Genomic DNA, 27,269 nt, shown 5'->3' on the forward strand with positions numbered 1-27,269 from the left:
GGTCAGGGGCCGTGACCCGGGCGCGCTCCGGGGCCGGCGAGGGCTGCGGGATGATGCCCGTGGTGCCCGGGATGGAGTTGCGCCCTGCCCGCAGTTGTCCCGGCGCTCTGGGCCGGACGCTCCCGGCCCAGCAGTGAAGCGGAGCCCTCGCGGAAGCCGCTCCGCCGCCCGGCGGGGTTTGGCTCCCTTCGGGGCCACTTGGTGTCACCCGCGCTCCGCGGCCGGGCCGAGCCCTCCCCTGGCACTGCCCGCGGGCGCGCCGCCGCACTGCGCATGTGTCACCGCCCCAGCGGGTTGCCGTGGTTACCGCGACCCGGAAGTGCCGCCGGGGGCCATGGCCGCCCCCAGCCCCGAACCGGCAGCCGCGGCCCGAGTCGGGCTCCGCGGCCCCGCCGCCCCGTGAGGCCTTCCCGCCGCTCTCCCACCATGGCTCGGGGGGCCGGCGAGGCGGCCGCGGAGGGGGAGCTGGTAAGGACTGAGCGGCGGGGAGGAGGAGAAGGTCCCGGATCTAGGCCTGCTTCCGCCCGGGCTCGGCTCGGGAAACTCTCCCGCGAGGTCGGGGCAAAACCTCGGAGCATCCCGGGCTTGCCGGGCCGGAGAGACCGTGCCTCGGAGGGGCAGCGCGATGGCTCCTACCGTCTGCAGCCCGCGGGACTCTGGGCTCTGCCTGTGTCCCCCTGGCAGTCCCTCAGCACGGCACAGAAGGGACAAAGTCTCAGGCTGTGCTAAGGAAGGTTTAAGTTGCGCCTTAGGAAGAATTTCTTCACAGGGAGGGTGATTAGATATTGGAATGGGCTGCCCAGGGAAGCGGTGGATTTGCCGTCCCTGGAGGCGTTTAAAGGAGGACTGGACGTGGCACGCAGTGCCATGATCTGGGTGACAAGGTGCTGTTGGGTCATGGGTGAGACTCGATGGTCTTGGAGGGCTTTTCCAACCTAAACAATTCTGTGATTCTGTGTTGGCGTCTGTTTCCCACCCCCTCAGCAGCCGGAGGAAGGCTTTGAGCCCCTTTGTTTCCTGCTGTGGGTGGCTCTGGTTGGGGCAGCTCTGCAGGAGCAAAGGGGCTCTGGAGGTTACCGAGCAATAGCGGTGGGGCTGTTATTGCATGTTTGTATCCAGGAGAATGTTTTGTTGTCACCATTTATCAAGGCTGAGCACCCTCCACGTTCTCTGATTGCAAACACGATAACTGCAGTCGGGGGAGAGATATTTCAGAATGAGACGCCTTAAAATAACAAAATAAATCAGTGTGCTGCAAGGAGCATTGCCTCAGGAAATGAAAAACTATATGGCCTGGTGTGTGAGGACACATCCCTGCTTGCCCTCAGCCAGCATGGCAGGCTCTTTAACCTGCTCTCTTGTCAATCCTTGCTCCTCTTCTGCCAGCCAAGGTTTCCAAAAATACTTCATCCCCTCCCCTGCCTCTTACAGACAGCGATCAGCATCTGTCCAGAGATTGGTGCTGAGTGCCACAGAGTCAGCAGCAAGTGAAAAAGGAATGTGAGGGCAGCATCCAGATAATTTGAAAGCTAAGTGGAAATTTTCCTTCAGCCGTGGAAATGCTTGCATTTGAGAGGGAGGGAAATTTGTGTCTTCCTTGTGTTTGAGGGTTTTTCCCTCAGCCTGAGCAATTTTCCTTTTCAACATAGGAACTGAACAATCCCATATCCCATAGGGGTAGGACAGGCCAGTGAGGAAGGGAAGAGCTGAGTGAGTTACAGCTTAAATGGTGGAGAAATTGATGCAGAGCCAGCTGAAGGTTCAGCTGGTGTGGTGCTGGGCACTGCAGTGCCAAGTCTCTGTGACTCAAGTGCAAAGTGTCCCTGCTCATGGCACAGGCGTTGAAACTGGATAATCTTTAAGGTCCCTTCCAACCCAAAACATTCTATGATGGTTCATTTTTGAAGTGACTTTCACAACATCCCAAAACTGTTTGTATTAGAGCAAATGATGCTGGCCTTTGCAGCAAGAGCCCCACCATCTTTCAATGACTTTAGTGTTTTCATAAAACGGCTTATTTTTATCTTAAACAATTGATATTTTAGCAATGCAGTGGAAGAGAAACAGAGGCTTTGGTCACAGTGTTTACTTTGAATTTATTTTCACAGTGTTTGAATATGTGTTTGTTAATTTGTTAATATGTGTTTGAATTTATTGTGCTCCAGCTTTGTTGAATTGTCAGAGTTTTCTGGCTGTGTGTCACAAGCAGCTGTTGAGTAGCAAATGTCCTGTCTGTGTTTCCCAGGGGGATGACAGCCTGTCTGTGATCACCTGCGAGTCAGACACAGCCGTGGTGAGTTTTGATTTATGCCCCCAAAGGCCCCTCGAGCTCCTGCTGTGTCTGTGTGATGCCTCCTGCCCACCAAGCACCCTCAGAGAGGAGAGGGAACAGTGGCACTGAAATGGGCTTGAGTCACAAACATCTGATTTCAGATGTAATTCTGGTTCCAGATTCTCAGCACTGGGGCTGCAAATGATGTTTGGCTTTATTGTTGTTCTAGCAAGTTGTGGGCTTAAGTAATCTTGAATGGAATTGATTAACTCCTTTAGCTAAAGGGTTCTACAGATCAGCCTCTACTCTGGGATCATGCTGAATTTGCTGCTACTCGTATTTAATATTGATGGGAATGGTCTAATGTTCTGAGCAAGAATTGACAATTTGTCTGTATAATCAGACTTCAGTTGGCACCACCATAATTCTGGTGACCATTGCTGTGCCCAAATCTGCATATGCTCAATGCTACTATTTTTCTTTTCTATAGAAAAGGTTTTGTCTTAGAATTAAAGATGTTAATAGAAATTGGAGATTGAAAGCAATTTCTAGATTATATGATGAAATCTTAAGAGATGACCATTTTCAATACATTAAAAAAACCCCATTTCTCTTTCAGAAGTTAAAGAAGAAGATTTTTCACAAGCCTCCAAAGTCACCAAGTAAGTGTTCCAAAACTTTTTAATCTGCAACCCCAAAACGGGATCCATTTGTGGGACACAGGAACTGGGAGCTTTACTTGAGACAACACCTTGGAATTCTCCTCAGAATTATTCACTGCATTGTGCAGAGCACACCTGTGTGAGATCTGTTCTGTAACCTGTGAAGTCCAACTTATATAGACTGAAATAATTGACATTTATGGGTTGCTTGTAATTCTTGATTCTCCAGCATAAACTATTTTTTTCTCATGTTATGCCTTCTGATGGCTACCATTCTGAATTTGTTTTTCTCCATGTGTTTTTGAAGAAATACGGATAACTGTTGTGTAGAGAGACTCTGGAATTACTGGAGCTCTCTACCATCCAGTCATATCTCTGTGTGTAGATTTAGTGATTCTTCTTTAGTTTGCTGTAATGAGTTGTTTTTGGGTTTTTCTCACAATGCAATGTTGTTATTATTATTAGATCTGCACCTTTAATATTGAGTTTGTCCTTTTTTTTCTGGGGTTTATATTTTTTTCTATGCTTTTCCATTTACCTTCTTTCATAGGCTTCTAGTGAATGTTTCAAAGAAGACTTTACCCTAAGGTGCTGTTAAGAACAACATTTAGGTGTACAGGTATCTTACGGATGCCTATCCAAACTGTACACATAAATATTTCCGCATGTGTTAGGTCATTCTACTGTCACTCTGCCTTTTTCTAAGCCTCTTCATTTTTTGGAATTGTATTTTTTCTGTACAGTATAGTTTTTTGGTTTTGGGGTTTTTTAATGTGACCGTCTCATTGCTCCGTATAAGCCAGTATGGAACATACTCTTAAATTCTGTTTTTACAAGTAATAGGATTGAGTCTGGGAACTTTGAAGAACAAGGCAAAAAGAATTTTAGTGGCCTTGAGCTATTGAAGGCAGCACTGAGATATTTTCTTTTGCTGTAGAATCTCCCTACAGCTCGAGCACACAACTGTATCCGAGAAAAGCCGCAGCTTGGCGATCTCTGCAGGGAACGGGCAGTGCTGGTTTTGAGACTGCAGCTGTTAAAAACCAGAGGCAGATGTGGCTGGGATTGCTGAAACAAGGTATTGGTATAGAAATGTTGTTTGCATTTATGGATAAAGTTCCCTGTTGTGGACAGCTTAACATATAAACTATTAAAAAATAGATTTGTGTTTGATTAAAGGTTACATAGGAATTAATTTCACTGTTATTTATTTGGGTGGTTGGAATTACCTGATCTTGAGCACTGGCATTTATAGAGGGAATAATTAACAGCATCTGGAGCTTTCCATGTTGCATTTGCTCAGATTAATTCCACAAATTTAATTCACAATTATCCCTGATTTTCACATTTTTGTTCCATTTCTCTTGGCAGGAATGAGCCATGCTCTGAAATCAGATATTGATATGGGGCACATGCGAACGAACATTCCCAGCAACACTCCAGAATATTTGAAGGAAGCTTTAGGAATGAAAAAGCCAAAACATTCTCGTTCTTCCAGAAATGGTAAACTCTGTAATGGTGTAGTAGATAAAAGTGAATTATTCCCCCCCACCTCTAAAAACACACATTGCTTAAGATCTTAGCTTCAGTAAAGCAAGAGCCATTTTAGTTTACTAAAATGTATGTGTCCAAATATGATCCATGAGATACTTTTTGAGATTCCTAAATTGGTTAAGGCAGGGATTTCCAACATTTTTGAGCAATAAATCACTATTAGCTTTCAGAAGTTTTGCAAATTGCCATGCATTTGCAGCTGAAAATGTTGCAAATATAATGTGGATCAATGGGACAGCTGTAGACAATTTATTGTGACTTCAAAACATAGTTTAGGAACCATTGATAGAAACCATCTGCTTGCCTGAAATTCTATGTAATTGACTCCTTTTACTTCTTCTCTAGAAAGTGTTTTATCATGTGGTTGTGACATTAAAATCAAATGAGTTTTATGAGACGAGCAAACTTTTAAAGTTTTATTTTGCTTTTCTTAAAGGAGAACTGTAAAGTTTAAAATTCCATTTCCATTTAAAATGACACCTATACTTGTACTGGTGATAGACAGTTTCTGGCAACTTTCAAAGATGATATATTTGTGCATGTTAAGCATAAACAGAAAAATGTATTCTAGACATCTTTTAGGTGTCTTTTGTAAATCTTTTGTAAATACTGGATTTATTGGGATGAGAAGACTGCAGTCTTCTGTGAAGTTTGTATCTTTCTTGAGATGGATATTTTAATATAGCACCGGAGAAGAGAATTAATTAGGAAAAAATTGGCTGCAAAATCTGGCAGAAGTTTCATACAGTAACACTTCCATTTCACCTCTATTGCTAAAATTAATCTACTTGCTGATTTTCTTCTTCAAGGAAAGAAAAAAAACCCCTAGTTTCCACTTTAGTGCTGTTCTCGATATTTCTCTTTAACTACAAGGTTTCTGGTTGGTTAAAAATACCTCTTTTGGATCTACTTATTTTACCTACCCCTTTCTGTAGGCTACATTCCTGGAACTCCTGACTACAAAGAGAAAGAAGATATGTATGATGAAATTATAGAACTGAAAAAGGTACAGTTTCTCTGATAGTTACAAAAAAACTCATGGCATTGCTCCATCCTGTACGTGTTCTGCCCTTAATGATCCAGAATACTTTGATTTCTACAACTTGGGACATTCACCACATTTTTTTTGCATTTGTAATGTAGGGCTAAACTAAAACTTGTGTCTGTCAAAGATAATTTCACTGTGGTGATATAGTTGGAGTGGGTTTTCTGTAGAGGTCACTGCACTGTGTGAAGGGTGAGGACTGGGCTTGTTGAACTCTGAGGTTACCTCTAGACAAAAAGCTTGGCTGTGGTTGATCATTTATGTTGCCTTTCTGTTAGATCTTTTCCTTTTATCTTCTCTGCCTCCTCCCTAAGCTGTCCTGGTGTCTGCCCTGGTCCAGTGTGATGGTTTTGTGTTTTGGCTGGTTTTTCCTCTTTTTCCATGTCATCTTTACCATCGTAATTGGATTGGCTTTGACATCAAAATGTGTTTCTGTGTGAAAACTCTGCATTTTCCTATTTCTGAAATGTGTTTAAGATTCTTCTCCCCTATTTCAGACAATCCAAGCTCAGAAGAATGAGGGAGACCGAATGAAAACGAAGCTCCGTCGGCTGGAGGAGGAGAACAGTAGAAAGGATAAACAAATTGAACAACTGCTGGATCCTTCCAGGGTGGGTATTTCTTGAGGGGATAAAAGTGAGGCAAGAGAGTAGAAGTTTGTGGTGTGGTGACTCCTAGGAGTGATGAGCTGGAATATGAGAGGTGATGTGAAAGGATTTCTGGTCTGTGCATCTCAGATCAGCAGTCCAGCTCAGTTCAAGGGAAGATGATGCCAGGCACTACAGTTCATTTAGCACAAATACCTTTAATTTCTGAAGGTAAAATAAAAATGCTCTCTCATTAGGAGCCCACCTTCTAAATATTTTGCCTGGGAGGAGAATGACCTTCTTGCAGGGTTATGGGTTCACACAGTCCTGAGACCTGAGCAGGAGGCAGAAGAGCAGCCTTGTCAGGCCCTGACAAGAAGCATTTGTGGTTATAGTCAGACTTGAATCTTACTGAATTTCTTGTGTCACTGTGTGCAGACCTGCATCTTGAGAAAAGTGTGCTAATAAAAAGCTATGGGCATAGGGACTACAGAATTTCAGCCATTGGACTGTGAAGTGACTGTGGAGTTGAGCAGGTTGGAAAATTCTGTGGAAAGAGCCAGCAGGAGAATAAATTGGTAGAGTTGGTCACTTTCTTTTTCTGTGTTATTTTTCAGGGCTCTGAGCTGGCACGAGCTTTGTCAGAAAAGGAGACTGATAATGGATGGGTAAGAGTGTCTTCATCACTTCCTGCTTTGATTTGGCATTTTTCCTGTTGTTAAGCTAAAACACAATGAAAAAATAAAATTAGGTCAGAAAGAATAATCAGTTAGGGAATCACATAACCTTTATCTCTGTTAGCAGGTAAGGAGTCAGTAACAAAGATCTAGAATTCACATTATTTTGAGGAGCTTTCTTTGTCATTGTCTTGAGTCTATTTAGGGAGTAGTCTCCCTAGTGGTTGCTGCTTGGATGTTGGCAAGGTAATGGGCAATGTTGTTTTTATTTTATGGTTGTATATCCATACCCTTAAACTCATTATGAAATCAGGCATCTGATTTCATCAGTGTTCCCTTTTCACAGGGTAGCAGATGTGTATGATTTACTAAGTACTGAAATATGTAGAAAGGAGTATATCTGGTTAGGTACAATTTATAAAGACAGGGCAGACAGGAATAGACCTTCTGTGAAGAGACAGATTATTCAAGGACTCATGAGCTCTTTGTTCTTTCTGTAGGTGGTTACTGGATTAAAACAGAAGATTGTCAAGCTTGAAGAGCACTGCAAGGAGAAAGACAATGTTATTAAGTATGACTCTGAGGGGGCAGGGGGTAGAGGCTTGTGTTGGGTGAGCTAATAAAGAAAATTGGAAATCCATTTGTGTTCTATTCCTTAAGACATTTTAACAAACCTCCAAGAATGTATTGGCAATTATAAACCAAAACCACCAGGTCGCAGTGTCTTTGCTGATCTGACTGGATTATTTTTTGTTATTCTATTTTCAGTGAATTCCAGGCAGACATGAAGAGCAGTAATTTGGAAGAAGTGAGGTTAGCCATGGAAACCTACTATGAACAGGTATGTCTGGCAGGTCCTTCAGTGTGCATGCAGGACAGGAAGCTGGTCAGTTGTTGAGTCAAAGTGTAAATGGAATATTTAAGATGAGTTTCTTGTCCCTTAGCAGCATAGGTACCAGGTTTTCATAGTTATGCTCATAGCTCCAGCTGTATGTACTGAAAAAAGGTTTTTCTTCAATAAGTTGAGTGTGTTAATAAAAAAGGGCAAATAAAGAACCCACTGTACATCCCTAAGTGTAATGTTGAAGCAAATATAACAGTAGCCTGATTTTTAGTGATGGCATCATTAGCTCTGCCGCTGCCCAAAGAGTCTTGTTCTGATTTTCACCTAATGCACAAATGTTGCTGTGGAAATTGACTTTGCTAATGCTCCCTCATGGAATCTGTATTTCACAGGTTCATCGCCTCCAACTCCTCCTGGCCAAGTCTGAGACTATGAGGAAAAAGTATGTTTAATTCTTCTGATGCAAGTGTTTGCATGCATGTGTTTGACACATCACTTGTGTCCTACTTTAGCTGATGGAAAACTACTACATGGGAACAGTTTTTCTCATTTAGATTGCTGGGTTTGCTTTTTGGTACTGCTTGGGTTGGCTTCTCAGCCTTGAAATATGTCTTAGTCACATTTTTTTTGCTTGTAGATAGATCATTTTGTGCATGTGGAAAAATACCAGAGCTATTTAAAAAGTACATGATAGTGCTGAAAATTTATCTCTATTCCATCTTCCCTCATGATCACACCTATTCTGGCATCACTGGTAATCGAAACAAACTCCCTGCAGGTTTGGCGTTTCACTCTTGAGTCAGTTCTGCATCTTGCTCTAGAGTGTGTGCTGCAAAGAAAATGTTCTTGGGGTAAACATTTTCCTTTGGTACAGAGACACAGACTTAGTAAACTCTGTCAGAGAAGCTGGTACTAGTGCTTGTCACTGGTGTGCAAGTGTGGGCATGGTGTGAGGGTGAACAGTTTATAGAGGCAATAAAAGAGCACAAAGGCAGAGGACAAAGCTCCACTATGAGAACAAATTAAAAGCATCACTGCAAGTGAGTGTTATTTGAGCTGAAAAAAGGGAAAGAGTGTCTTGTAGGACAGTAAAATTAGTTACCACACCACTTCAAGATACACTTGACCTCCTAGTGTTAAGCAGAGACAACTGTCTTAACATTAAGTGTAATTATTTAGATTGATAGAAACATGTGAGACCTCTTTAGGGTCATTATTTATACTTGCTTGTGTTCCCTAATTCGCTGTCACTCATGGATTGGAAACTGCAATTTGTTTTGTCACTTTTTTAAAAAAATAAATCCTTTGGCTCAGGCTTGAAGTAAGCAGCCTCTCGAGGCTCTAAGCCATCACACCTAATTTATTTACAGGTGAAAATGAGTCATCAGGCCTCCTCCTTGTCCTCATTTATTCATGGCTTCAAAAAGTGGTGGTCAGGGCAGTCTCTCTCCATTACGTGACTGTCAGTCTCTGCTGGGGAGGCTGAGCACTGAAATAATAAATCATGGTGAAGGTCAGGACTTTGGCATATTGAAAGAGTTGTCTGAGAGTATTTCTTTCATGATGCTTGTCTGCATTAGTTCTGGCTGAAGTGAATGGCATTTGGCTTCTCTTTCCCAGTGTAAATACTGAAGTATGGTTACTTATATGTGAGGCTGTAGTATCCAGTTGTAGCTAGAAACTAACTTTTCAAGTCCTCAAAGTGGACTGAAATAGATTTTTTTAATGTAGATTTAGATGAGCCTAAAATAATGTCACTAAGTGGTATGGTTAGGATTTTTATGATTCCTGTCACTACCCCATTTTGATCGTGTTTTTACTCTCTTTTTTCCTGGGACAGCTGTGTGAATAGTCATGCATGACATCTGGACAGCCTTAATTTGTTTGTTTTTTCTTAACTTTCTTTTATTTCTAAAAAGAAGATCAGCTAAAAATTCAGCCTTACTCTCTGATAAGCTAACTGTAGCCTGTCTCCCCTTTTACCTTGTAATTATTCCAGTGGATGGGATGTAAGATTCCTTCACAACCTGTTCTGTAGTTGTCACTAGCAGGGCCATTTGTGCAAAACTAAGTCCATCGGTTCCTTCAGGCCTTTAATTCCAGAAGTAAGTTTTTAAGAATTTTCTCATAGCAGTAAAGAAAAAATATTTCATCTCACTAAAAATCTGTTTTGTGAACAAATGTTACAGCTTTGCACATCAAGAAGCTCAGATTACTTCCCCCCTCTCATTAGAAAAAAATTTAAAATCCCTGTAGTACATTTAAAGTAATTTTAGCACATAACAGACTTTCCCATTTCTGATGCCTTTCATTTCTATATTAGCTGTATTCTTCAGATCTGTTCCAAATCTCTCTGGGATTTATAGACACAAGGAGTTTCTTTTACAGTAGAGCACCATTCCCAGTTATCTGAAAATACACTTGGGTTGGATTTGTTTGATGGAGAGTTATTCCATCTCTGTCTATCCCTCTCTCTCTCCCCCCCCCAATCTCAATATCTGTTAGTGAACAAAAGCCATTCAGAGCCTGCAGGTTGGCTCTCTGAGCTGAGCAGTTTTGTGGAGGAGTCTCACAGTTGGCTGAAGTGTTTTTTAAATCAGAGGTTCACAGAGTGTTGGTAAAGCATTATAAGGTTGGTTAACAAAACAAACTGAAAATAAGATAACATTCATACAAGTGCTTTTGTTTGTGCATAAATGGAACAGAGTGGGGGAGGAAGTAAAAGTAACAAATGAATTTTCTATGTTTCAAAGTATCTTTTTTCTTTGACGCAAATTAAAACAATTGTGGAAGTGTTGAGCAAGATGATCTTTGAATGCTTTTTCAGAAAAGAGTAGGTAACTCCTAAGGAAAAAAAAAACCTTGAGAAATGTTATTATGGGGGAACTGAGGCTGTCAACTCAGCCATCTGACTTGTATAGTGAATCTACTCCACTCTTTAATGCTGCTTCTTTCTTCTCTGCTTTTAAGTTAACTCTCTGGTTTTGACCCCTTTTCCAAGTGCAGAGGGCGGAGACACCCAAAAACGACTAAAGGCACTGAATGCTGCTGTGCTGAGGCTGTCCAGGAACATCAAGGAACTGCAGGCTGAGAATCAGAGGCTGAAGGAAGACCTGGGCCATGTGCTGAGCAGTTCCCCTCCTCCCAGTAAAACAAAAAGTACGTGCCTGGAAATCAGTGAGTGTGGGGCAAAGGGTTTGGGGACATCTGAAAGGTGTGCGACAGCAGGACCCTACAAAGGTAGAAATAAGGGAGTTACTACAAAGGTGAAGGTTCAGGACTGGCAAAGTTGGAATGAGAACCTTCTTTCAGGGGTCTCTGATTTCTCCAGTCAGATCTGTGTTTCCTCTCTTATTGTCCCTGAGAATTCTAAACTGGAATTGGTAGAGGAAACTTTTTCAGTAGCTGAAAACTGGTGAACATGAGTGGCTTATATTGATTTCAGACCTATTTGGTTTAGAAGTCAGATATTACAAGCCCATTCTCATTTTTTCATTGGTAGATACTTGAAGTGGACATTCAGAGATCTTTAAATGGTCTTTTGATATGGCCAGAAGTTTCAAAAAAGCAGGAACAGTGTTGCTCCATGGATGTAGTTATATGTTTAAAGCTTTGTTATTGTATTTAGATTACAGTGAGTGGAGCAGACAGAGGCTGGTGAGGAAGATTTCAGATCTAGAAAAAGTAAGTGGTCATAGTTAAGTGGCTTTCTTACCTGTCTGGGAGCAGAAAATGCAGAACCACTGCCTTGTGCTCTTGGCATGTTGTCCTTCCGTGTCTCAGCCTTTTGCATTCTGCCTCATACCCACAACCTGCTGCCTGTAGCATGAGCCCTCCCTCCCTGTTTTCTTTTATCACATTTCTTAGATATAGATGCACATTTTAGAATTAACCTCTATTTGATCTTTTCTCACGGCCTAAATAAAGTCATTTCATGCTAAATTTAATTTTCTTTGTGTGTGTATGTGTTTTCCATGTAAATTTACCCTGCTTAGAAAGTGTGTGCCATGGAGAGCAGCAGGGTGTCCTCAGCTGACAGTGAGGCATCACAAGTGCTTGCTGTGTCATCTTCACCTTCTGTGGACCTGGATCATCCAGCATCCCAGCATTCAGACCATGGTGAGGAATGCTGTCACCTCCAAAGGCTGGTGAAGAAACTGAAGAGTGATAAGAAGGCACTTCAGAATCTGCTGCTCAGTAAAGAGTAAGTGTGACTCTTGTCTGGGATGTTCTTCTCTAGGTGTGAGTTATTTCATCGTTCCTGGTATAAAATGATGTAATAAGTACTTCACATTTTCAGCTAGAAAATCAATTTTGAGAATCTCTTCAGTTTTTATTTCAAAAGCTTCTGTCTAATCCTACTTGCTTCATAAAATTACATTCCAGAAAAAAAAAAGCCAGAGGATGGAAAATGAGAATTTCTGCTTGTTTCTAGCACATTTTTCAAGGCTTATTTTTCTGCCAACCACACTGAAAACCCTTTGAAGGGTTATATGTTTATGCAGCACTTCTTGCTCCTATGGTGCTGTAAAAAATTGTGTGGGGTTTTTCTTTCAACATATTTTGTCCTGATCTCCCACTTAGACTGGTTGGTGTGTCTGGGCCTTGGGGCAGGTTAATCTGAGCACTGTGAGCAGGGACCTGCCCACAGGGAGTGTGTTGGTGACACTCTGCTTCTTGTGTCACCTCTGAACAAAAATGCCCCATGAGAGCCCATGAGGAGGCCTTTGCTCCTCAGCAATGGGGGCTTGCACTTGTTTGGTTTAAAAGGAAAAATTAAACATTTGGTTACTTTACAAATTTGAGAAAACCCAACTGATTTAGCAGTTTAAAGAAAAAAAAACTTACTTTATGGAAGTATGAATGTCTTAGAGATCACATAGATTTCCTTGTACCTTTGTAGATTAGATATCAAGGAGTTGCTGCAGGCTAAGGCTGAAGTAGAACTGGAGCTGCAGAAGTGGCAGAATAAGATGGAAGAAAAGAGTACAGAAGAGCAGACTTTAAGGTAAAGCATTTTGTATTAATAGATCCTTTTGGAACCCCCCAGAAAGTCTCCTAAAGTATAATTCTCTTTTGAAGTGGCTCAAATTTGATAGGAGTTCATCTGAACTGCAAGAAGTTGGGGATTCTTTTAAGCTGAAGTGTTTGGAGGGATGGAGTAAGTTACTAGGGGCAGAATTCTACAGAGTGCTTTTAGAGGAAGTGGAAGATTAAGTAGTATAGTAAAAATAAGATTTAAATTATAATAAAATTCATAAGATAAATGGAAAAAGCTCTTATGTTGGACTCAGACATTTTTTTCTGTAGGATAATGTTTTACTCTTGACCTTAGCCTGTGTTTCTAGACCATTGCCTCTGTGTCATTTCAGTTACTCCTTGTGTTCTGTAGAGGTGTGAGTGATAATCCTGTGCAAGGGAGGCACAAAAAAGTGATTTCAATATTGTTTTGTGAAAAAGGACTTTGACTGACAAATATAAAACTGTAGCAGATCTAAATACATTATTAATAGTATCAAGGCTACCACAGGAACCTTGAGACTTCTTAATTTTAGCATAAGGCTGTGCTATCACAGATTGAGAATTGATGTTTTGTGTCTGTCACTATGAGAACAGGTGTCATCCTGAGCAGTTTCCCTCTTTGGCCTTAAAAAACAAACCCAAAACAACCAAGTGTTAGGAAATAGGTTCAGTATTTTCAAAGCAGGGTCGACAGAAAATTTCTATAAGCTAAAAACCTCTTTGCTTTTCCAACCATAGTGAGGAAATCCAGAACCTGACACAGAAAGTAGGGAAACTGGAGTTAAAACTGGAGGAAGAGAAAAGACAAATGGCAGAAGATATAGTGGAAAAGCTTAATAAGGTACAGCCACATTTTTGTTTGTGTTTTTTCTTTTTTCCTTGTGCCCAATATGGATTTCAAATGGAGCTGGTAGTATAAAGAGCTGCTGGTTGTGTTTTTTTCAGAGGTGCATTAAAAATCTTGTCACAGAGATAATGATGATGGTTAACTCACTCCCAATATTTGTTAGAAATAAGTTATTTCAATAATTAACACTGCAACTTAAGGAGTTTTTGAAGCTGTTTTGTTAGTGATTCTCTGCATTGCTGTTGCTTTTTTTTCTTGTTCAGTGTAATGTTGCAAATGACTTAAACTCTTAATTGTTTGGGGCTTTCCCCAATACTTCAAAAAAAATTGTGGTTGCTTTTATTTTCTTACAGAATCTGAGGCCATTGCCTAATTTCAGTCTGATTTTGTAGAGGGAGGGAGGTTTTGTAGGAGTTGACAGGTAGATAAAGGATGGAGACACAGGTAAATGTGCTCACTGGCAGACTGACAGAAGATAAAAATCCCTTTTCAGTGTATTTTCTGCTGGCCGGGTGGTCACTTAGGGCACAAGATTTGTCCAGTCAGATAATACTCACTTGCTTTTCTGTTAGGATGGAAGTGAGGTGATGTAGAACACTCATCAAGGAAATTGAGGGGGTTTTAATTCTGCTGCTGGTGGAACATAATATTTGAGTTGAGAATTAAGGAAGATGTCAATACAATGAAATAAGTGAACTTCACTTTCAAGTGAAGTTTTCCTAGAGTTGAAATATTCATAACCTTTTCTTTCTTTTTTTCTGATACCTAATAAATATATTTGTGCAACTGTTAAATCCTGGACAGTCTTAGATGTGGCTCTGTAATCAATTGGGGGTTTTGTAAAATATGTCTGAGCTTGATATCTTTGCAGTCTTCTGTCCCTGTTCCAAGTGAGGTAATTGGCCAGTAGAGATGGATGGACACTGACAGAGCTGCTTTCAGAGGCACTGTGGCCATGTTAATCTCATTTCACTAAATACTACTTGGAAATTATTATTAGGGATTTTGATTTGCACTTAAAAATAAATAGACCCTGAAATACACGTTGTAAAAAATACTAATAAAAATGTCCAGTGGCTTAAGAGGGTTCTGGTTTCTGATCTACTATGCCATTCTGTAGGTTCTCTTCTGTGTGTCACAGGCTCATGGATGCTAGAGGATGTTTTGAATACCAAATAACTGGAGTCTTTAAAAACAGCCAACAAACAGCTCCTTTTTCCCTTTGCAGACTATATATATTCTTGGCCAGTAACCATCCATTTATTGAAATGTTCCCATTATTTGTAATTATCACTAAGTTCCAACCAATTTCTCATTTTAATGGTAGGTTGTCATTTTTAATATGACATGATCCATTTGCTAAACTTAAGCCTGGAGCTCGGCGGTTTTAGGTTATAAATAAATCCTTTTCACAGAATCAAGAGGGTTTTTTCAGAGTCTATATAATCTCTTGTTCCTCTAGTTAAAATTTTACACCAACAAATTAAATTAGTCTTTTGAACTTGCAGTTAACTTTTGTTTGGCAAGTGAGGTATGACAATTAGAGTGGGATAATTAGGGATCTAAAGGATCAAGTGGTGAGAGGTGGAATATGCAACCACACCTCAGGAGAAATTACTGGAACAAAACCTCGTTTTATTCTTGGTTTCTTCCTTTTTCCCCTAATTAATTTCATTAAGATAGGAGAGTAGATTTATGCCAACTTACACAAGCTTGGTGCCATACAATGGCCAGCTCTCAGCAAGCTTAAAGAGATGATTATGGGGCCACAGTTGCCAGGATGAGGCATAAGAGACCTCCCTGGTTAATTAATACTTGTCTTTCCTGGAGAAGAACTGCAAAATCAGATAACCTGATTTTTGTTCTCAGCCTGTTGATAACACACAGATCATTTCTGAGCAACAAAGCAGCGGGTTAGCAGTGCCTTAGCAATGCACAGAAAAACAGGAGTGTGTGCAAATGGAAACTTCTCCATTCCCATGCCCTGCTGAGGGCTGAAAGGAGGCAGGGATGTGTTTCCCTCCAAGAGTCATCTCCAGGATGAGTTTGAACATGAGCTGGGTTCAGAACTAAGAGTTTCCTCTTGAACTTCCTTCTGCCCTGCAGGCAGGATGAGCTCTGGTGCTGATTTTCCTGACTCATTTGTAATCTGTTCCCTCACAGCTCTGTGTCTTTACTGTGCTAACTCAGAGATTCTCCTTTGCAGGCTCCACCAGTCTGCACAGTTACAGGCAAAGAAAATCACAGGAAAGAACAAGCAGCCAAAATTATCCAGAGATACTGGAAGATGTACAAAACCAAGGTGAGATTCTCCTGTCAGGGAACAGCAAGGACATCCCCCTCTGAATCTTATTCTTACTTTAGCATCTATCCACACATCTTGAAAGATTTTGTTGGCAGGGGTTTGGCAGGGATTGGGACAGGTGTTTTCTGTGTCTTTTGATTATTGGGAAAATTTGGCAAATCTTTATTAGCTGAAACTTGTATATATTTCTGGCATTAACATGTGCATTTTTCATTTCAGAAAGAAAAAATTGCTCTGGACGAGGTGAGTGTATTTATGACACCCAACAAAGTAGTACAACAGATTTAATTTGTATCAAAGGGCAAACAACCAAGACAATATTTGTTCTTCAGGCTCACTGTAATCTTCCTTCTGACATCCTGATTTTGTTTCATGTATTTTTTCAGTGTTTCCCTTTTGGTTTCAAATTTTCTGTACTTGGTACCTTCTGCAACTTGTAAACTTCTGAAAATTCTGAACAAAGTCTGATACCAACAGACAGGAAATTAGATAATTCTAATCCTGAATTAATTTTCATTATAATTTTCAGAAAGTCTTGAAATAGGATTTGGAGCTTTTGCTAAGGAGAAATGTCTGTGAGAATTATGAAGATATTGATGAGTTTGTCACACAAAGTCACTCCTTGATGAATGTTTTGCAAAAGGGTTTTAATTAAACTGTTTTTTCCAAATAGCACAGTATAGCATCTTACCTTTGTTTCTTCCAAAACATTAAAAATCCCTCTTTCAGAAATTAGAACTAATTCTAACCACATGACACAAGCATGCTGTTCTAAATGCTTTTTCTTGATTAAAACCCAGTAAAATCTCTGAGGGCAGTGGAAGGCCTTGCATTCAGTGTAATCCCCACAAGGTCCTCCAGGCTTGACTTGGTTTCTGATTGTAGCAGAGCATCTCAGAGCCCTCTGGGTAGGCAGAATCTAATGTGGGAATGGGAACGTGGTGCTGTGTTGGTGAAATACAGGCTGGTGCTGGCAGCTAGAACTTCATTTGATAGGATCAGTCCTGAACACCTCCCAGATGGAATTGAAACCCCAGAGCTGACCCTGGAGGTGTAATATCTGTGGGTTATCTTTCAGAAGAGCTAATGGCCGCTTCTCTCCATGGCAGGCAGTTGTTGTGCTGCAGGCAGCCTTCAGAGGACATTTATCTCGACAGAAAATGCTGCTGGATGTCGGGGTGCCTGATGCAGAGTCTCCCACTGAGGTAATCGTGGATCCCAGCATCACTCTGTGTTTATCTTGCACTGTAAAGGACTTTACTTCCGGGCTTAATTGGTCGAATCACCTGGTGATTGTTTTAATGTGCTGGTTGGCAACACCACTGTAATTCTAGAAAGACATTGAGCTCATTCCCTGGCTTCCCTTCTTACTTTCTGTAGTTCACATTTTTTCTTAGAAGTAAAGCTGTAACTAAGTCCTTTTTTTACCCCCTGGTTCTCCCATCAGATAACACACCCATTAATTCTTTAATTTGGAGTGCTGTTCAAAGCTTTACCTGCTCTCGAGGGCTCACTACTCAATCACTAGAGTAACAGATAAACTTTTTTCACCAAAGTTCAGCAATAAGAATCTGGAAAACATCTTTTATTGGATTGAAAAGTAAAGGAGTCTTGGTAAGGCATGCTCAGCCCAAGGCTTGGTGTCCTCTCTCATAGTTTGCTCCAGATTATTTAGTTTTGAATATGAAAAAATTTCCTTACAATTAAATATTCAGTTTCTATAAATCATTTGCCAGGTTGTATAAGTATCCTTTGGACCTTTAGCAGAGTATAGTTAATTTGTAATTCTCCATCCAGCTTGTCCATCTGATTGCACTTTCCATACTCTTTGATTCTGGTAAACTGGCCCAATGTAGGAAGGCTGAATATTTGGCTTGATACACGGAGCAGATAAATCCATTATGAAGGTTGTTTTACCTCCTTAATCTTCAAAAGGTTTCCTTCCTGGAAAATAAATGAAGTTTCCTTGCAGGTGTCTGTTCTTTCATTAATTGAATGCTGATGCTTCAAAGCTTATATGATGATCAGATTTGCATTTCCTGCTGATTTAGTCTTACAGAACCTTAAAAACTGCAGACCAAAAGATGGGGATGTTTGTTCTACTGCCAGTTTCACAATCAAGAGCGAGATTGTGAAAGGTTCTCTCAAGCTTCTGTGCAATCTGTAAAAGGTCAGTTTTCTTTAATCTGATTGCTTTGCAGGACTCCTGCCTGTCTTCCATGTCAGACTCCTTCAGCTTTTCTTCTGATTGCAAGGAGAGAGATGAGATTGTGACATTCATCCAGTCCATTTTCAGGGCTCACTTAGCACGTACAGGACTGCTCCAGGAGAGGTAAGCAAGGAGGAGATACTTCTGCAATGTGCACTAGCAAAATCATTTTTATTACAGGAGAGGAATATTTTTTAATAGAATTTTAGTGTGGGTTCCTTAGCAGAGAAGGAGAGCAAGGCCATTGGTACAAAAAAGACAAGGGACAGCTTGTTTCTGAGAAGATTCAAAAGATGTGCCAACTGAAAGGAGCTTTGTGACAGCAGGAGTCTCCCATATCCTGCTGCATGTTCTTCCATAGCAGTGAGAAAAAGTGAAGTGAAATAATTACTCTTTGGAACAGAAAGGTTACTGTTGTTATCACACAGGTTGCTGATAGATTTGCTTAATGTGTGAATCTGAAGCCCTGACATGTGCAGGTGAAGGGTTATGTGGGGGAAGCTAGAATGCCATCAAGTCACTTAGCTCAGGCAGGGTGCAGGGATTTGATTACTGCTTAGGTTTATGGTGACTCTGCTTGAAAAATACTTCCTTTCTCTCCAGGGTTTACTGCTCTGAAAGTTTTTAATGTTGGCTGCTATGGTTACAAGGAGAGTTACATGGCTGTCACCTCTGTTTAGTGTCTGGGTTCACTTCTGCAGGTGAAAAGCAGCAACACAAGAAACTTTGCAACCCAGCCTGTGAAGAGAGACTGCAAACACTGTTCTGTGCCTCATGCTCTGAGTGTGTCTCTTTGCAGGCCCTCTGTGCCCAGTGCCCCCAGTGGGGAAGCAGATCCTGCAGTTTACATCCCAGAGAAGACACCAGGCTCAGCAGCACTCCAGAGACCTTCAGTCCTCCTATCTCCTGTTCCTGGTAATCTCCCTCCCCTGTGTTCAAAAGTCTGGGTGTTTTGAGTGTGTGCAGGCACAGTTTTATAGAGAGCATCTGTATGTGCACACACATGTGCATCCTTGTACTCCATGTGTGTGGCTTCATTTGGTGACATGTTGCTTCTGCTGGCACGTGCAGTTCCCCACATAAAAAAACAAAAGCTCTGGCAATCTCAGCACCAGCTTCTTCACAGTGCTTTGTCTTTTTGTCCCAGCTGTGGTTTGGAAGGTCTCTGTGGTGTGAATGGTAATTATTGAGGGAACGTGGTGTTCCCCTCTATTGCCTCTCTGCTTCCTTTTCAGCCCTGTAGCTGGAGTATGGCACTTCCCATCACATTTTGGGCCCTTAGCCATAGAGAAGCTGAGAGCATTTTCACCACCCTGACTTAGTTTCTGCAGAAGACAGACAGACATCTGCTAAAAAGAGCCATCCTGGGCAGCCATGTGCATTTAGTCACGTTTTTTTCAGCAGTCTTCAGTTGCTGCTGTAAGGGGAAAAGATGAAGTCCTGGATAACATTGCCAGCAAGTACTACTGTAATACAGACTGAGAAAATCTGTCTCTTTTATGGCTCTTGTGCCATTTGGTTTTCTTCTTGGATTCTTTATTGCTGTTTGTGAGAAGATGGAGTTAAAGCCAAAGATGTTTTTAGGGGGATATTAGAAGTACTGAGTAAGAAAGGCAAAGCAGTGCTGCAGATAAGACATGCAGCTTCAAAAGAGTTAAATTGAAAAGGTCTGGTTCTGTCCAGAGTGGGATATTTTAGCTTTTATGGACCAGTTGGGGAAAAAAGGAGCAGCTTTGAGTATGACCTGAGAAACACTGACTCAGTTTTTTTGTCAATGAAAAGCTGCCAGTCCCTGCAGGCTTGCTCAGAGACAGAGAGTGCTGAAAGCAGTGAGGCTGTTTCTCTAAGATAGGAGGTGGGGAATAAGCCAGATTTGCAGGGCTTGTGAAAACAGAGGTAACACTTCAGGGGAAGAAAATGTGTTTAAAAGACTTCACTGTGTTCCATATTCAGAGGCACATTCTGCTTTGTGAAGGAGTAGGTAGCACTTGCTTCTGAAGATGTTTGACTTTTGAGTGACTTCAATTATGTTTGGTGATAGTATCCAGGAAAAAAATAGTGCTGCAGCACCCTGTTTTGCCTGAGCTCTATGCAATAGTCATTACTGGCGTGCTCACTCTGAAGCCTGGGTAAATCAGTTGTGAAATTCTACTCAAAGAGAAAGAATCCCTTAAATGCTTCATCCTTCTAAGACCCAAAGAGGAGTGTAAGAAGAGGGAAGTCCAGTAAACACAGTCGTATGAATACCAGCAGAGCACAGTCACTGTGTAGCTATGAAGTCTCCTAAGCTAAGTTTTATTGCAGATCATGATGACAAGTTGATGAGTGAAGAGGTTCTGGAATAGTTTATACTGGAAGAGAGAGAAAGAGAGAGGAAACCATACTTTCAAACTTTCTTCTTTCCTTTCCTGGTGAAAATCAAAAAGGAGTCATTGGGAGCAGACCAGGCTTTGTTTGCTGCTGATTTTATGAATATGGGAGATGTGTTCTAACTCTGGGATGAGGACAGAATGTGTCCAGGTGGTTTGTGGAGAGGCAAACTGGGGATGTGCTTCTGTAACTGCACAGCTGCCCAAAGACTGCCTGGCACTGGGCTCTCTGAAGTACTAGGTCCTGGTGCATGGGAGTATTTAACCAAAATCTCCCAAAATTGGGAAAAAACCTCCTAAAAGAAGAACATCTTGGTGTAAATGCAACCCCTCGATGATCTGATTGGTTTATTGCCATGTGGATTTATGTAGCTTAAATTAAAGTTAAAGTTAACTAAAAGTCCACCCTGAGCTCATGACTGATGCAAAAATCCACTGGCAAAATTGGGGTTTGATGATAAATTGGGATTTCAGTGGTCATCCTGCAGCTTGGAAAGGACATGAGACAAAGAGCTTGTTGAGCAGCTGAGTGATTTAAAAGCAATCAAATTCTTGCAGCTTTAAATCTTGCAGCTGCTGAACAAGTTCTTTCTTCATTTGTCCCAACTCCATTTATGCATTTCATGACCTCTAGGTCTTGAAATGATCTTAGGCTTGCAGTCAATATCTGTATTGCAATAAATCATTTCAATTCACTACCCTTTTGACATTATTTTAAGAACAATGGGGAAGATGAAAATGTGTTTGCAAAAACCTTATCCATCTGCCAGAATGAATGTATATAATCCTGGTGTGGCATTGCAGACTTAAAATTCATTGTTTGCATCAGGTTAGATGTCTGTATTTTCTAGGAGAAGGAAAAAAATTTTAAAAGTGTATTATTCAGTGCTGCTCTGCTTGTCTTCAGGACCTGGGGATTTTATAAAGCCATTTCTGCTGTTTCCCATGAAATGAAACAGATATTAACAATTCAGCCTGTGAAACTTGGTGTTGTGTTTTGTTTGGTTCTGTCAGGGGAGTGGCAGGAAGGAAGAATATGTTCTGTACATGCACAGCAATCTTGATTAAAGGCAGTGTTTCTCTTTGCATATTACTGACCACTCTGGCTGCAACTGTTAACTTCATTTCAGGCTTTTTGCAATCATAATGAATTTTCATAGAACCCTTAACTCTTATCCATGTTTACCCTTCACAAGCACCAAGATAAAGTTGATATCAAACTGAAAATGAGGACAAGAAAATCTCATATGTCAAGAGCAGGATATAATCAAGGATGATTTGGATAATATTAAGCTATTTCATGTATAATCATGTGTTTCCTTGCTTTTTAGGCTGAGGTCAGTGTAATGTAATTACCTCCCTGCATCCCCCTTGCCATTCACAGGCTCTGTCTGTCACTCTTTTCCTATTGCTGGGCCAGTTGTGGTCCCTTTTCTTTATTCCATGTTCCACTTTCAGTGTATGCCTGCTCTTCCATACCAGGCTATTTCTTTCCCTGTGTCAGAAATATCTTATTTCACTACAAGGCCCATGGCAGGCCTGTTCTCCCTGGATAATATTCTCTGTGTGCCCTCCAGTTCAGGTCACAACCTCAGACTGTGGCTTCTTGCCTGTTTCCTCTTTCTACCACAGGTTGTCTTGATTTGTTTTCTTCTCTGGGAGAGTCTTTTCAGAGAATTTATGTTTGAAACTGAAAAATAAGTGGAGCTGAGGGAAGAATATTGTGCCAGAAGGTATTAATAGCTGAGGGGAGGATATTGTGCTGGAAGGTATTAATAGCAGTCATCATTTAGTTCCTACATCTCTTGCACAGGGGTTGTAAGCTGCTGGTTCTGCTCTTCTTGTATCAGGGACTTTGTCCACACTCATTTTATGCCTCTGATTCTCCAGTGTTTGCTGGAATCATCAGGAATGTCTGTTCACAACCTGAACACTTCTTCAAACACTGAAATGATTGAGATGCATAGAAACACATCCAGGAAAATAGCAAAGAAACAAAATAAAAAATAAAGGGAAAAATCCAACGGTGGGGTCACTATTTTTATTGTCATTACAGTAGAACAGCATGTGAACAATATTTTGGGTGTTTTGCATGCATAAGGGTTTAAGGCAGTGACTGAGAGCTTTTTTTTTTTTTTTTTTTTTTTTTTTTTTTTATCTATTTCCCTTTGTTCCATCTGTATCTGAGTCGAGTTCTCATTGTGACCTCTCTGCATAGGTTAAGCTTAGGTCAGTTTTTCCTTTTCTGGCCATTTAATAAATATTTGTGTTTGACCTACAATGGCTTCAGTATCAAATGGCTTTAGTTGGTGTGTGTAACCCCTTGCAAAGATTTAAAGGCAATAAGAGAACTCATGCATGGTCAGTGTGTCAGCTCAACCCTTGCTGTGCACTCTGGTTCATTAAAGAGGAGCAGAAATAGCTCCATGCACAAAAAGATCAGAGTCGTCCATAACTGGCTGGCTCCAGGTAAAGCTTAATGGCTCAGAGAATACCACACTTACACAAGGGTTTGTTTTGGTCAGGGTTGTTTGCTGATGACCTTGTTTGCTGGAATCATTTCAGGCAGGTGCTGCTCTGCTCCCTGTGTGCCCCTGGATGAGGTTCACTCCGATGGCTCCAGTGATGATGATGATGATGTTGTTGTTGTCCCTCCCCTGCTGCAGGTGAAGAAAAGCTACACCCACTTCTGAGGTTTGGTACCAGGCTCTGGTGATCTTGAATTGTTTGGTTCACCAACAAAAGTGTTTGTACCAAGATCAAGCATGTCAAAGATGGAAAAAGGAGAATATCAGCCCCTTTTTAATGACAGCTCACATCATTTCAGCCACAAATGAGTAATTGTTTGATGTGTTATCTCTGCAGACTTTATGGCTAAAAGCCACTGACTGACTGCTAACCTTACCCCCCTGGTACACAGAGAGTTTGGATTTAAAAACTCAACCAAGACACTTCAATGTTTAGTTTCACAATAGGGATTGTAAATTCAATTGCCAAATTGAAACGAAAGCAATAAAGCCTTAAGATATTTCATGTCAAACAAAGTTTTGTTTCAGGTCAACTAAAATAATTTCTTTAATCAGAAAGTGGTCAATGACATAACTCCAGTTTTTAGCCTATGTATGCAAAGGGGTACAACTGGTATTTGTTATCTGTGCTTCACTATTTAAAATTTTTACTGTATCATATTTTAATATCTTTTTTGTTTATTTTTATATTGAACATTTACAGTCTGTGCAGACCTTGTAAAGGCTTTTAGAAAGCCATTTCTTTATAATAGGGCTATTCTAGGCCCACTGTATCAGCTGGGTTTTCTTATTTATTGACCTTTTCCATTTGTGTATGATGATATGTGTAGTACTGTTTTGTGTTGAAATGTCTGATGACATAATCAGCTTTTGGGATTTGTCAGGGCAGGTGTGTAATGGCAGGAGTGTGCTGTGAAGGGATATCCTTGTGAGTGTTTTTTCTGCTTAAAAAGTCACTAATTATGTGTGTTTTGCAGGGTCAACTCTTAATGTGTAAAAATACTTGGCAGAGGAGATAGAACTTTCTAGAATGTTCACCTGACTGCATTGCTCATACCTGATCCAGGCAGTTTGGTTTGGGAGCAGAAGTGGTAGATTGGATTATAACAGAAATTAGGATCCAGAAAAAGCACTCACAATATAATTATCCTTGGAAAGACCAAAGGCCTGATGGGCTGTTGAGAGGATTTAATCAGAGGGGGTCTCTCCAGATCTTCTCTGCAGACTGTACTTTTTGACTTGGTAGTTTCTACTGTTGCACCAACATCCTGCAAAGACATTGAATTGTGTGGGGTTTTTTTTAAGGTGAACTCGATAAATCATGATACTTATTGGAAGGGGAAATTAATTTTACAAGCACGTGGTGAAGGTTTTCTGGAAACACTAATGGTTTCTTTGTCATCAAAGAGTAATAAAGTCTCCTGCAAACAGAAAGCACACTCTTAAATATAAGATTTTTATCACCTTTTCTAAATTAAAAATCAGTCACCACTGTTTCTCAGAATACCAATAAGTCAGGGCTGTCTCAGTTGTGTGATTTCAATGAAGCACTATCTGAGGCTTATCAGAGTTTGTGCCAGTACTTGCAGCCAAAGAGGAAACTGGATGGCTGCAGCACAATGCAGCTGATTTCATTTAATCCCATCGGTGGAAATGCTGCCTGTGCTATTTCCAAAGGCAGTTTTGGGAGCTCTCCATCCCCAGAGCAGTCTGAGGAATGTCATTTGCACTCCCACTGGGTAAATTTCTCCTGCTGGTGCTTTGCTCACATGACTGTCATCTGCAGGAAGGATAAAAAAATATTCCTAAAAGAAAAGGGAAAGAATCCTTCTGTTAGGAGCTTGGATCTGTTTCCTCCTTTTTCTAGGAGTCAGGTTAAGAAGGGTCATTTTGCTAAATGGAAGCAGTGCTGTACTGAGTTGTTGTGTATAAAATTTCAGGTCTGTAACTGTGACTGTGTCATGGATCTCTCCAGAGAGTAACCAGAGATGAGGTCTGACACGTTAAAGGGAGAGTGTATAATGTGTCAGGACCAAGGCTGATACCAAATACCTGCCTGGCTGTCATCCTGCAGGGAGATACTGGGACAGCAAATGCAATAAAGAAAACATTCTTTTACTTGGCTGTGCTGTAATGAGCAGTATGACAGGATTAGGAAGTTGAGACAGAGCAGAAGGGCTGGTGTTTGAGCTGAGCATGTGACCAGCAGCAGCCCTGTCAATAAACAAAATCTGGGATAAATGGGACATAGGACCTTGGGATGACCCAGACACAGGCACAAACCAGGGTGAAAAGGAGCAAGTGTTTCCTGGGGTGAATCAAAATGTGTCTGAAAGTTTCTAAATTTGGGGGTGCTGTCTCCCAGCTATCAAAAAATCTGATACTAACCTTGAGATGGCCTTCAAACTCATTAATTACTTTGGAAGATAATTATGTGTTCACTACTCATCAGAAGTTTGATGCGGTACAGTAGGAAGAGAAACCTGCTCAGTATTAGCCTAATGTGTTGTTCTGTTGTACTCTGTGATGGAATGTGTTGGAGGGAGTAGATGTTGACACTAGGTTTGATTCTGTGGTTATCTACCTGAATGCCAGCACCCATAAATCTGGGAGGAAGTGTGGCACAAAGAAGGAAGAAAAAGTTAATTTTTGAATAAATGGCATTTTTTCCTCAACAGTAAAAATCAGCGTGGCTCAAACCTGCCAAGGTAGGCCCAATGCAAACACAGTTTCTGAAAAACACCTCTGTAGAAAGCCCTGGAGACCTTGTGGGGGTGTCAAGGCCTTGGATTAAAATGCAACTCCCCTGTATCCTGTGTAATCTGAAAACACACTTTCCATTCTGTCAATATGGAATAATGTTTCTGACTTAAAACCTTCTGCAGTTTGCAGCAATGTTAGTTGGAGATTGTGTGTGAGGGCAGAGATCTGACTTTAATGGGATCTTATCTCTCTTGATCTCTTTTTGCCCTTAAGTGCCTTTGCCTGTAAATCTTTACTGAGGCATCAAGACCTGAAAACTGTATTGTTTCCTGCACAGCTCTAAAAATAATCCTTGCACAGGCAACTTCTAGTGTAGTCAGAATGGAAAAGGATTAATCTTGGCATATGAGAGCACCATTAATTTTTATGATCATTTTAATATGTAGAACTGTGCAAGTATTTTATATAATTTATTTTGGGATCTTTGAAAAGCTAAAACAATTGCAATGTATTTTCTTTGAACTGTTGAATTTTGAAATAAAGTTTATAACTGAATGTTGATGTGTTTGTTCTGCTGCTGCTGTATTTTCAGTGCCCCTCTGGCCCCTGCTGCCCACTCCTGTTTTCTCTTTGCGCCTGGGATGACCTTTTATCCCTGATTTCCTGCTTGGACATTAACAAGATAACTGAAACACTTAGGGTATGAAATTTCTTCTTTCTTCTTAGTGCAGGTTCAAGGTTTTCCCATCAGGGATGAGCAGTGTTCCTGCCCAAAGCCTGGTGGTACTGGAAGAGCTGATGGGTTTTTGCTTTAAAAAACTGGTCTGGCCACAACTGAGGGAGAGCAGGAAGACTACAGAGTTCAAGAGTTTACTGACAGTGTATCTCCTCACCTGGGTTAGTGTTGCTGTTTGTGAAGCTCTGGGAAGAGCTGGGACGTGTGCATTCCTTTCCAGGTCCACAAAAAGCCTTTAAGGAATCCTCAAAGAAGCCTTATTCTGGCTTATGGAAATAGAAGACGGTGTTAACTGCTGTGAAAACGTGGGAATCCTGCAGTCATCCTGTCAAGCAGAGTCCTTGGTGTAGGACTGCAACAGCTGTGAGAGTACAAGATGAGACAATCTTTGTTGGATGATTATATTAATTAAATTTCACTTTTTTTTTTTTTCTTCTTTTTTTTTTTTTTTTCTTTTAATTCTTTCCTCTCAGCTCTACTGGCATATTCTCTGGATTTCTTACAAAGAACTTCAATTTTAAATCTTAAACACCAGAGGTAATCCATGAGGCATGAATGGAAAAATTTGGTATTATTTCTTGGAGCAGACTGGTCGAATTCAGTTGAAAGCAATTAAACATTCACACTTAGTTATATTAAGCCATAATTTGTCTGCAGCTGAAGTTGGAATGCCCTTGACTCTTGCAAGTTTTGCAGCATCTCTGTGTGGTAGGTTTGTCAGCTAATGAATTACTTTCCTCATACAAACTTTTTAAGGGGAGAAAAGTTTCATTTAATGGGCATCATTAAGACCTGCGAAGAGCAGAATTTCCATGTTGGACTCCAGGTTTTTAGGGAGGGATTTTCAGGCGTGGTTGGTGGTCAGGTTCTGCATCAATTCTCTGATGTTTCCTTGTGTTTGCTGAAGTG

The 27,269-nt window shown here is 40.9% G+C and overlaps 1 protein-coding gene across 2 annotated transcripts; it reads left to right on the forward strand.

The window, feature by feature from the left end:
• Positions 1 to 342: 342 nt before the first annotated feature.
• Positions 343 to 26,166, forward strand: IQCE (IQ motif containing E). 2 transcript variants are annotated; one of them, XM_083872681.1, is made up of 22 exons: positions 343 to 468; positions 2,246 to 2,293; positions 2,892 to 2,934; positions 3,872 to 4,012; positions 4,306 to 4,437; positions 5,424 to 5,494; positions 6,031 to 6,144; positions 6,738 to 6,788; positions 7,298 to 7,368; positions 7,566 to 7,638; positions 8,034 to 8,083; positions 10,643 to 10,800; positions 11,270 to 11,325; positions 11,637 to 11,845; positions 12,545 to 12,649; positions 13,402 to 13,504; positions 15,717 to 15,812; positions 16,035 to 16,058; positions 16,925 to 17,020; positions 18,017 to 18,147; positions 18,824 to 18,939; positions 22,959 to 26,166. In XM_083872681.1, exons 1-22 carry the CDS (start codon positions 427 to 429, stop codon positions 23,084 to 23,086), a joined length of 2,058 nt encoding a protein of 685 aa, XP_083728807.1. In that variant the 5' UTR covers positions 343 to 426; the 3' UTR covers positions 23,087 to 26,166. The 2 variants fall into 2 exon arrangements, with proteins under 2 accessions (XP_083728807.1, XP_083728808.1); XM_083872682.1 differs by having other exon boundaries at positions 2,895 to 2,934.
• The last annotated feature ends 1,103 nt before the right edge of the window (positions 26,167 to 27,269 follow it).

Source organism: Zosterops lateralis, assembly GCF_965231275.1.
Source record: "Zosterops lateralis genome assembly, chromosome: 15".
NCBI classification, from domain to species: domain Eukaryota; kingdom Metazoa; phylum Chordata; class Aves; order Passeriformes; family Zosteropidae; genus Zosterops; species Zosterops lateralis.

Excerpts from the sequence above, each read along its gene's own strand:
- IQCE (XM_083872681.1), top strand. The coding sequence starts at position 427 with ATGGCTCGGGGGGCCGGCGAGGCGGCCGCGGAGGGGGAGCTG. Across the intron at positions 6,789-7,297 it reads AGGAGACTGATAATGGATGG|GTGGTTACTGGATTAAAACA; the intron begins GTAAGAGTGTCT and ends TTCTTTCTGTAG. Across the intron at positions 7,369-7,565 it reads GAGAAAGACAATGTTATTAA|TGAATTCCAGGCAGACATGA; the intron begins GTATGACTCTGA and ends TTCTATTTTCAG.